Below are 10,770 nucleotides of genomic sequence, written 5' to 3'. Positions count from 1 at the left end.
TTCCCATCTCCCCTCTGATCTGGGTTGGGCTTGAATGCAGGAAATGGATGTCTGTCGCTGACCTTTTCATTTTGTTTTGCGGCCTGTCTTGGCATTGCTTCTCTACCTGTGGAAAAGTGATAATGGAAACCATCAAAGGGGTGGCAAACGGAATAAAGGTTGTAAGGCACCTTGCAAATGTAAGAGTCTTGTATACAGAACAGCAATCAAAATGTATTTGGCCATAGGGAAGTATCTGATACGTTAAGCCTGTCTGCGTGTACTTTTAAGCCAGCTTTCTGTTAACAAGTTCACACCTCCTAAAATGGAAAGAGCTTCCCTCAAGCAAGGAACCCAGAATGATAATGCCATCTCTCGATTCAGTCTCCCTGGCAATTGAAGATGAGTTGATGCATCTTCACCTATTTCCTGGTGCCAGAGCTGGTGCAAATGAAGCTCTCTTCCGCTGGGTCTCACAGAGCAAAGTGAAAAGTGCTTTCTGGAAGAAAGTGTATAAGCATGGGGGGGGAAGTGACATTCTAAAATACCTTGTTGAAGGTAGCCTATTTTAAAATTGTGGGCTTCTAAAGACATGTTTTTGTTTTTTAGGAGAGAAACTAATAGGCTGCTACTAGTGACATGCTTTTTTGGAGGAGGGATAGTTTATGAGTTGCTACTAGTGATGTGCTTTTTTTTTTTTTGAGGAGGAGAAGGGTCCTGATAGCATGCAGTAGCAGTAACCTACATTTGAAATTTTCTTTTTCAGCTCTGGGCATCTACTGATGGTCATCTGATGCACCAACGGGACTGTTTATGCCCTTTGAACTGTGTGACCTTTCACCCCGAGGGTCAGTTGGTGGCTACAGGAGGGTGGAACAAAATTGTTACCATCCTGGATGCAAGTGACATGAGCGTGACCTCGGTGAGGAAGGGAAATAAGTCAAAATATGATTAGGGTGGATTTCAAGATCAAGATAACAAGAACAGAGGGAGCTTTCAGATAGGTCTATACCAGAGATGGGAGCATGTAGGCCTCGGATGTTGCTGGGCAACAACTACTCCTCGCTCCTGATCCATTGGCCATGCTCACCAGGGGGCTTATGGGGATTGTAGTCCAGTCCAGAGGGTCACAAGTTCACCATCCCTGATTCTGAGGAACCACCTACAGGATGCTGCAGTTTTGTTGACTCCAGTCTCCCCTTACAGGTGATGAAAGGCCATGACGCCTCCATCCATTCCATTTCCTTTTCCTGTGCTGGGAATGTTTTGGCAGCTGGGTCCCTGACAGGATCTGTCCACCTCTGGTCTTGGCGGGAGGCTGTCCCCTTAAGCACATTCTTGGCTCACTCAAGTTGTGTCTCCGCTGCTCTCTTCCTCCCAGGGGGGAAGCTGCTCACGTCAGGAGAAGATTGCAAGGTGCGGTTTTTGTATTTATTGAGAATTGATGTGATGTTGGGAAGTAGTAGTATAAGGAGATTAGGGTTTGAGGAGAGAGCAGAAATCTTGCATTGCCTATATCCGATCCTGAGTTGATGATTTGATGTGCATGTTTGGGGGAGCAAGAGTCTTAATTCAGGTGCTCATTTGAGGTCACTCGTGATGTGGGTGGAGCCATTCACAACAAGGGCTACAAGGCAAGTACTGTTCCATTGATAAAAGGAAATGTTGTTTTGATTTCAGAGTTGGGTCAGTTATGAGGAATGGACCCAGAATTCCAATAGCTTTTACCAGGCAGATCTGGGGCAAAAAGAGAGCATCTTCTTCTAAATTGAGCACTTGGGAATGGCAAAGAGGGGTGAAGCTGGGGGTGCCTAGGTCTTGGAAGTAGTAGTGGCCTGGGGTGCTGATTGATTTCAGGCTGAGTCGAACATCAGAAGAAATCTATAACACAGAATGAAGGAGAGGATCTCTAGTTTAAGATTACTTGGCTTTTGTAATATTCAGTCCCTTTCTAAAACTGAAGAGGTGCATTTGTTAATAAAATCAAAACACTTTATACTTTCAGCACAAAACTTGGCATGGGAAAATCTGCAAGGCAAGAAGTGTAAAATCTGGATAAATTTCTGAGAGTTGTGATGAATTATGCTGAGTTAGTGTTTTTTTTTTTTTTTAAGAATTTGCAGTGAGGTTGAGAGAGTTCCCTCTCAGAATAAGTATATCTTTTATATTTTTGCCTGTTTTACATAATATTAACAAATATGAATAACATTGCAGGGGGAGGGTCTTCCTTCCTGGTGTGATGTGTGTTCACACCCCAGTAGCCTTTGGGCCTGGTCGAACTGATTTTGTGTATTCTGGATTGCAGGTCCAGCTCTGGGCAGGTCACCTGGGGCAGCTCTGGAGCACTTTAGGATCAGTGTGCTTTTCCCCGGCTCTGTGTGCTGCACCCAGTCCTGATGGCAGCCGGTTGGCTGTGGGGCACCATTCAGGCGACCTCCGGATCTACAAGCACCCTTGGCGTAAGTTTGTGTTTCATTTTTTTTTTTTTTTGAATGCCACCTTAAATCCAGGATGGGAAACTTGTGGCCTCTCAGATGGTGTTGGACTACAATTCCCATCAGCCCCAGCATTCATGACCAGTGGATCATGGGAGCTGTAGTCAAGCAATATCTGGAGGGCCACAGGTTCCCCACCCTTGTCTTGAATAGAAAATTTCCAGGTGGTCAGAAACGTCCTTTCACATTTCTTTTTGCAAAGTGACACAGTGTGATTGACACTAGTTTGTAGCAGTGGAGAAGCTCCTCAAAAGACTTCTTCCCACATTTTAGAATAGAAATGTTGTCAGAAAGCGATACCTGAATATGGCGATTGGCCTCTTACTTTGATTCTGGAAACTATTTCCAATCTTTGGATGTTTCTTGTCCTGTCCCAATGATTTAAAGTTCCAGCTGGATATTTATTGTGATAAAAGACTTGAATAGACAGTTGTTCAGGGCAACAGATTAAAAGAACCTAGGATCTTTGTTTGGAGCATAGAGAAATTATAACAAAGTCCCCTAGTTATGATGGAGGTCTGGTCTTCGAAGCAGAAAGTTTTCCATTTTCTCTCTCTCTCTCTCTCCCTGTCTCAGACTTCGACACCACACCGATCTACTGCAACGCAATTAGAGTAGCTTTCTGTAGCCTGGCTTGGCTGGACAACCTTTACCTGGTTGGGGGCAGCAATGATGGGTCCCTGACCATCTTGAACACCTTGGAGCTCTGTCCCCCTCGCCTCCGTAAACTGCAGGCCCACAGCGGAGCTGTGACAGGCCTTGCTGTCTTCCAGAATCTGGTGGCGTCAACATCAGGTGACTTGGAGAAGCCGCGATGGAGGCCTTGGTGGAGTTTGTCGCCCTTTTCTTTGGGCCCTTCCTCTCCGGGAAACTTCAGCCGGAAGCTGTTGAAGGAAAGGAAGGGAGACTTGGTGGGGTTGGATTGGGCAGGGGTTGCCCTTGAGAAGTGCGAACAACTTCTCTGTTGCCTACTGAACTGCATGATGTTGGAAGAGGAGGGAGAATGCTTGCAGTAAAGAGGGCTGTGCCCAGACCTGCTGACCCAGGGACCACCCGCCCTACTCTGGATCCGTCTCCAAAGCAATTGGGGAGCCGGGGCTAGTGTTATGTGTCTGAGGGAGAGGGGAGGCTGGCTGGCTGCAGTGGTTTCTTCACACATATCCTCCCTCTAGGGAACCAAGAGGCATCATTACGAGTTCAAGGGTGCATGCCTGCCAGGCAGAAAGTGCTCAGTGAGGGAGGGAAGCAGGGGCAGTGAGGGTCGTGCACCCTGCAGAGAAGGGGTGTGGCAGGGGAGAGTCCTGAGGGTCAGATAGAGACATCTGGAGGTCCACATGTAGCCCCAGGCCTGAAAGTTCCTCATTCTTGTTCTAGAATTTCCCATCTCATATTCTCCCCCCCTTTTCCAGAGGACTTCACTGTCCAGGTGTGGCTTTCAAAGACACTGAGAGCAGCAGACCCAGCTGCAGGCGTCGGCGTCTCACCCCTCGCTGTCCTCCGGGGTCATACCGCTGGGGTGACTTGCTGTGCCTTCAGCCTTGAAGGCTCCTACCTTGCCACTGGAGGCAAAGACCGGGTAAGTCAGGCTGCCTTTGTTCAGGGAGAGCCCCGAGGGCCCCTCCACAACGTCCAGTGATGGTGGATGAGCTTTCTTGCCCCAGCTGGTCTTTCCCTTGCAACACACACCCTCAGGCAGATGTTGATACGTGCCCAGAGCTGCTGTGAGGCTCAACAGGCCTAACTAAAGGCCTGGCTGAGCAGTTTTGTGCACCAGATGAAATGGCCCAGAATCCTTTGCAACATTCCAAGGGTTTTCTTGGCAGATAAGATGACATGGCCAGAGGCAGGGAACCTCTTCTAGCTTGAGGGCCGCATTTCCTTCTGGGAGACCTTCCGGGGGCCACATGCCACTGGTGGGCAGGGCCTGAGGCAATAGCGAGCCAAGCAAGAGGCAGTACTCGGAATTTAGAGACACATTTCAGCCTGGTAAAGGCATTTGTGGAGGGTGGAAACCAGGATCAGTGAGGGGAGTGGGTGTGGCCTGTGAGAGGGGTGTGTGTGGAGAGGCAGCAGGTTAAGGAGCAGAGAGGAGTAAGGAACAGGGCAAAAAGGCTGTGATGTAACTTTTTTCACAAAAAGTAGTTCCTTGATCATCATTATTTTTTAATGGTGTTTTGCTCCTGTCCTCAGTCCTTGTTTCTCTGGGACGTCTGCAAGAAGACCCCATCCCTCTGGTGCTCCCTGCCTTTCTGCCACCAGGACTGGATCTCCAGTTGTGCCTGGGCTGGCCCCATGTTGGTGAGTTGGGGTGGCTGCCCTGGGGAGCAGGTAGGCGGTTTTAATGAAGGAGGGGTGTCCCAGAAACGGGAAGTGACCAAACCAAGCAAACCTACGACTCTTCCCACCCACCTGCCACCAGATCACCCTGGGTGCAATCTGGTCTGCCGTATACAATGAGTGGGGGCAAAAGAGTAGCTAACATGGTGCCCTCCAGGTGCTGTTGGACTCCCAACTCCCAGCAGTCGTAGCCAGCAGGGCCAATGCTCAGGGATGGTGCGAACTGTAGCCCAGCAACAACTGGAGGGCACCGTGTTGGTGGCTACCCCTGTCATATTTCTTCAGCAGTAGGGTGGATCTGTCTGACTCTAGCAGGTGGAAAGATGTGAAGGCCTAGGAGGGGGAAAACTGGAAAAATGGGGGGGGGAGAATGGGGAGACTGGTTCTGGTTCCTCTCACCCCCCATTTTTTCTATGCCTCCACATCTCTAAGCAGGTGGTAGTTGCATTGGCACCAGTGGCTACCGGGGGTCTGGATTTTACCAGGCCTGGCTCAAGGTCTGAAGGAGCGTTGGGCAAAGGGTGGGCTTTGGCAGTGGTCACTCGCAGCAGCCACTCTCCAAGCAGTATTGGTAGCTGGCCAGGAGCGGCCATTTTAATGACGCTGCGTTGGGGGCGTCGCAGGGAATTGGCAGCCATTTCTGGCTGCTCAGAGTGCTGGGCTGAGGGATGATGAGGTGGGTGGGGAACCGAAGGGGCCTCTAGAGCAGGCATCAATGGTGGGCCCTGGCAGGGTGTTGGGACTCCATGGTGATGAGTGTGCAAAACCTCTTGATTCCTACTAGACGTCCAAAGCAGAAACAGCGATGGGTACAGCTCACGGCAGGCCTCCTAAATCTAGCAGCCTCTGATGTCTCGGACAAATGGAGAACAAGCAGTGCAGAAACCACGATTTCTAACTTCCTTTCTGTCTCTGTCTTGTTCCCCAAACAGCTCACCGGCTCCAACGACTGCACTGTCTGCCTCTGGGCTCCCAAAACTGGCCAGCGCCTCCAGGAATTCCTGGGCCACCAAAGCCCAGTCTGTGGCGTCGTGAGCGAGGTAAGAGGTGGAATCTTCTCTGAGGGTTTTGTTCTTTGCTTTCCTACGTTGGAACTTTCCTGAATTCTAGAAAACACGTTGACTTGGGCTCAAATGAGGGGGAAGGGTTGGCAAGACACTCAGAACAAACCCCTCTTCTGAATCTGTCTGAAATGGCATCTGGGGGACATGCACGTCAAATGGAAATATGCCTTTATCATGACATCTAGCTTTTATCACGTTAAAGATGTATTTGCATTTAACATGCACGTTTTGCTGGTTGGGGCTGATGGGAGTTGTATTCCAAAACATCTGGAGGGCACTAGCTTGGTGAAGGATGGAAACTGCATGGAGGGGAGGAGGGAGAGAGAAAATTACCTAGACTGTAGAAGGTGTGGAGGGGAAACGTTGAACCTTTCCTTCCCCTGCCTGAGGGATATTGCTCCTTTTTGGAAGCACTGGTTGCATTGGGAAGAAATTTCCCAAAGATATCAATAGCTATCAGCCACCGGGGGGGGGGGACGGGGACACACACACATGCAAGTTAAACACAGGGTGTGCATCTGAATATCTTGCCTAGTTTTGAGTGTCTTATGAATGGCAAATGCTCTTAAGAAACTCTTGTTGGCTCCTCCCAGATCCATTCTAATTCTCCCTCCCTCTTGACAATCCTGCCTTGGCTCCCCTCTGACACTCCCAGGCCTTAACCTAGGAGTGGGGAACCTTTTTCAGCCTAAGGGCCACGTTCCTTTCCGGGCAATGTTCTGGCGGCCACATACCAGTGGTGGGTGGGGCCAGAGGCAAAAGTGGGTGGAGTAATGGATGTCAATCTTCTCCCTCGTACAGTAGACTAGTTTCTGCAGACACACACCCCTCTCTGTCTTCTATCCAGACAAGCAAGAAGCATTATCCGAGTTCACAGGACACATTTCAGCCAGGCAAAAGTAGTCAGGGTGTGGAGTATGGCTTGGGGAGAAGTTTGAGAGCCAGATAATAGGCCTTAAGGGCCGCATTCGGCCCCCGGGCCTGTGTTCCTCACCTCTGCCTTAACTCAAGTGCACAGAGCACTTGCTGTGGCTGCCCTCTCTCTCAGTATATGTGATGCCCCTGGTTCATCCTTCTGACTTCTACTCTTTCTGGTTCCCGTGGCAGAAAGAATACGTGTTCTCCGTGGGCAGGGATGGGATGCTGGTGGCGTGGGACCAGCAGGGGACGGAGAAGACGCGGTTCTTGGCTCACCCTGGTCGGGCTAACCACTCTGCAGGCTTCAGAGATCCACGTAAGAAAACTTTTTATTTAAAGACATGACAGCTTTTTGAAAACCTGAGAGAGGGAAATGAGCCCTGAGATTCCCTTCTGCATTACTTGACCATGCGAAGGAAATGAATCCAGGTATATTTTGGCATTTATATTTGACAAAAATGCATCATATTGTTAAAATTCACATGAAGACAGGTTTTAATGTTTGAACAGTCAAACTGAGTTTACTAGCAAAGCAGCCGAATGTCTTGCAAGCAGTCCTTCCAACACTAGATCTGAACAGTTATATCAGACTTTGATGTTAACATGCAAAACGTTCCAAGGTGTGACAAGGGGCTCTCTAATAACGCTGAAATAATTACCTGGCTGGGAGCTCTCACGCAAAGCCCTTTGCTTGGTTCTTGCAAAGTCAGCTCTCCTTGAGAAAGCTTAACCTTTTTAGTTACCTTATTATTTATTTATTTTTATTTATTGGATTTCTTAGTCACCCATCTGGCTGGCTAACCAGTCACTCTGGGCGACGTACAAAATAAGCAAAATAGCACAACATGATACATCAATACAATAACATTAAAATCTAAAAGCAATGATGTTAAAATCTAGCCCACCCCAAAGGCGTCCCTGAAGAGCCAGGTCTTCACGGCCCAGCGGAAACTCATTGTAGATGGGGCCTGGCAGAGATCATTTGGAAGGGAGTTCCATAGGGTGGGAGCCACAATGGAAAAAGCCCTTTCTCTAGTCCTCACCAGTCTAGCTGTTTTGACTGGTGGGATAGAGAGAAGGTCTTTTGAGGCCAATCTTGTTAGGCAGCAGGGCTGATGATGCTGGAGGCGCTCCTTCAGATAGGCTGGGCCGAAACGGTGTAGGGATTTAAAGGTCAAAACCAACACCTTGAATTGGGCCCTGCAAGATCAGGAAGTTTTCAGTGAATGTGGAAACTGTCAGAATTTAGGCAAAGATGAGAAATCAGATTTTCAAAGTGGAGAAGAATTGTCTTTAAAAATGTGGGGAGGGGATTCCACTCAGAACAGCTGATCTGCTCAATACCATGTGCCCTACTTTCACCTGTATGCTGTTGATACAAAGCCTCCCCCACCTTTTTTTTTCTTTTGGCAGGGAAAAAAGAGTTTATGTTGGCTGCAGCTGGCTGTGATGGCACAGTGAAACTCTGGAAACCCCTGAAGGTACGGGATGGGAAAGGGTGGGTGGATTTGACATTGTCAACCAGCATTTGCCAATCTGGTGCCCACTGGGTATTTTGGACAGAGCTTGGAAAAGTTACTTTTTTGAACTACAACTCCCATCAGCCCAATCCAGTGGCCATGCTGGCTGGGGTTGATGGGAGTTGTAGTTCAAAAAAGTAACTTCCAAGCTCTGATTTTGGACTACAACTCCCTTAAGCCCCATCTAGCATCCAGTGCTGGCTGGGGGTTGATGGGAGTTGTAGTTCGAAACACCAGGTTGGTGAAGGCTGCCCTAAACAAAATGCCCCTGAAAGCCTGGCCAATGATTGGACTTCCCAAAGACTCCACGGTTCCTTTTTTTAAGGGCAGCCCGTTTTCCATTGCAGCATAATACATGTTTATCCTTTAGCTGTTGGGTTTATTCCTCCTTGGCTGCCTGGAGCCCTTGCTAGGGCTGGACAGACCAGCAAGAGTAGCAGTTTGGACGTCTCTCCCTGCCACGTATACACATTACCTCTTCCGAATCTGTTCTCCCTGCACCAGTATGCGTATGTGGACTGCATACATGCACACGTTTTTTAAAAAAATGGCTGGCAGAGTAGGCAAGGGTTTGGTAACTGGCTTTTGCCGACCTTGCCCAGTAATAAGGATAAGGAAGGGCAATTATGGGGCAGAACTGGGAAAATTGGCCAAGCTGGTGGCGCTTTAGAACTGTCCGAGTGCCAGCTGATAACTCAGTTAGAAAACAGTTCAAAGCCTTCTACTTAAGAGCAGTTTGTTACTGCTAATGTATACAGGCCAGTGTGGCCTGCCCTTCACCTTTCCTGCTAGATGTCTGCAAAGCAGGATCTCTCCCGCATTGGCAACCATTGGCAGGAAGACACAAATGCTCTTTTGCCTCCCCCTCCCCTTGTTCACGCTCTTTCCTGTTTCCTAACAGCTGGGGGAACCCCACCTCCTTCCGGGCCACAGCGCTGCTGTCTGTGGAGCTGCGGCCTCCCCAGCATCTTCCTCTTTCCTGACAATATCTAAAGACAACACAGTCCGAGTGTGGACCGTTCCAGAGAAGGCGGGTTAGTACGTGGGCCTCCTGCGCGCTCCTCCTGTATTTGTGGATCAAACCAAAAAGTGGATGGAGGGGGGCGTGCTCATTTTGCTTTAATCCTCAAGGAGCACAATGAAACACAGGGAGCTGCCTTACGGAGCCGCACCATAGATCCATCTACTTCAGTACTGTCTACACTGACTGGCAGCAGCTGACCAGGGTTTCCAGCAGGGGGCGCTCTGCCAGCCTTACCTGGAGCTGCTGGGGATTGAACCTGGGACATTCTGCTCTGCCACTGAGCTACAGCCCATCCCATTCTATACCAGTTTTGGTATTTTGGCCTTAAGCTCCGTATTGGAATGTGTGTTTGCATGAATTAAACCCAAGTTGAATTGAGGGATCTTTGGGACAAGGAGGAGAACTTCCAATTGAACACGCACACAAATAGGTTCTGTCTTCACCACCACCACCCCCCGCAGCTTTTCCTATGACTCTTCACACACACCAGGGTCACATCCACACCATACATTTAAGGTACATGGCTTCCCCCGAAAACATCCCAGGATCTGTAGTTGACCCCTCTCTGAGCTACAATTCCCAACACCTTTAACAAACTACAGTTCCCAGGATTTTGGGGGGAAGCAGCGCGCACTAAATGTGCAATGTAGATTTGACCCAACATATGTTTAGAATTGCAAACGGGTTGCCCGGGTCACAGTTTGCTCTCTCGGCTGTTTCTTCCCTTGTTCCTTGGCAGGTGTCGCCGAAGACCTTCCACCTCACCATGGTGCGGTCACGGCCTTGGCCTGGTCCCCAGATGGGGAGTTTGTTGTGTCTGGCGGGGAGCGAGGAGACCTGATTGTCTGGCATGAAGCCGAGGTTGTGGAGAAAGTAAAGGTAACTGAACGCATAAGGTGGCTACAGCAGTACTGATGGTTCTGCCAATGCAGGGTTGGGGAATGGGCCCCAGCCAGCATGGCTAATGATCAGGGATGATGGGAGCTGTAGTCCTAACAATGTTTGCAGGGTCACAGATTCCCGACCCACTATCCAATGTATTAAAGGGGGAAAGCCTGCTTGGAGGGGAGGGCGCCACCTGGTGGCCAGAATAGGGACCGTAAGCTGAAGAAGAGCAATTAGTTATCCAAATGCCCCTTTGCAAAGGGCCTAGCAGTTGGTCAATGACTTCACTTTCTTCACCATCCAGGCTGGCCCTCACTGCATCAGTGCCTTAGCCTTCACTTCCCCACACACAGTCCTTGTGGCAACTGATGGGATCAGCCTCTGGGGCATAAGGCGGCGAGATGATGGAGCTATCGGGTAAGATTGGACAAACCATCCCGGAGTCCTGCCAATGTCCTTTCCTGGGGCTTAAATGTGAGCCACCCACCTTCGGAACCATTTTGCATTGTGGAGCTCGGCCCCAGGAGAAGCTGTGAAAATAGAGAGAA

General features: G+C 49.4%; 1 protein-coding gene across 3 annotated transcripts in view; it reads left to right on the top strand.

Moving 5' to 3' along the window:
- The window catches only part of TEP1 (telomerase associated protein 1), a 58,033-nt gene that overhangs the window by 41,692 nt on the left and 5,571 nt on the right, over positions 1-10,770 (top strand). For all 3 annotated transcript variants that reach the window (XM_061590500.1, XM_061590503.1, XM_061590502.1), the window contains exons 39-50: positions 746-901; positions 1,186-1,395; positions 2,285-2,438; positions 3,051-3,269; positions 3,884-4,050; positions 4,665-4,772; positions 5,744-5,851; positions 6,983-7,109; positions 8,207-8,274; positions 9,215-9,347; positions 10,077-10,216; positions 10,527-10,639. In XM_061590500.1, coding sequence (XP_061446484.1) covers positions 746-901; positions 1,186-1,395; positions 2,285-2,438; positions 3,051-3,269; positions 3,884-4,050; positions 4,665-4,772; positions 5,744-5,851; positions 6,983-7,109; positions 8,207-8,274; positions 9,215-9,347; positions 10,077-10,216; positions 10,527-10,639 — 1,703 coding nt within the window. The remainder of the gene's footprint in view (positions 1-745; positions 902-1,185; positions 1,396-2,284; positions 2,439-3,050; positions 3,270-3,883; positions 4,051-4,664; positions 4,773-5,743; positions 5,852-6,982; positions 7,110-8,206; positions 8,275-9,214; positions 9,348-10,076; positions 10,217-10,526; positions 10,640-10,770) is intronic.

This window comes from Rhineura floridana, chromosome 11, assembly GCF_030035675.1.
Source record: "Rhineura floridana isolate rRhiFlo1 chromosome 11, rRhiFlo1.hap2, whole genome shotgun sequence".
Lineage (NCBI taxonomy): Eukaryota > Metazoa > Chordata > Lepidosauria > Squamata > Rhineuridae > Rhineura > Rhineura floridana.
The sequence above is the reverse complement of the archived record's forward strand: the minus strand, read 5'-3'. Positions and strand labels throughout refer to the sequence as shown.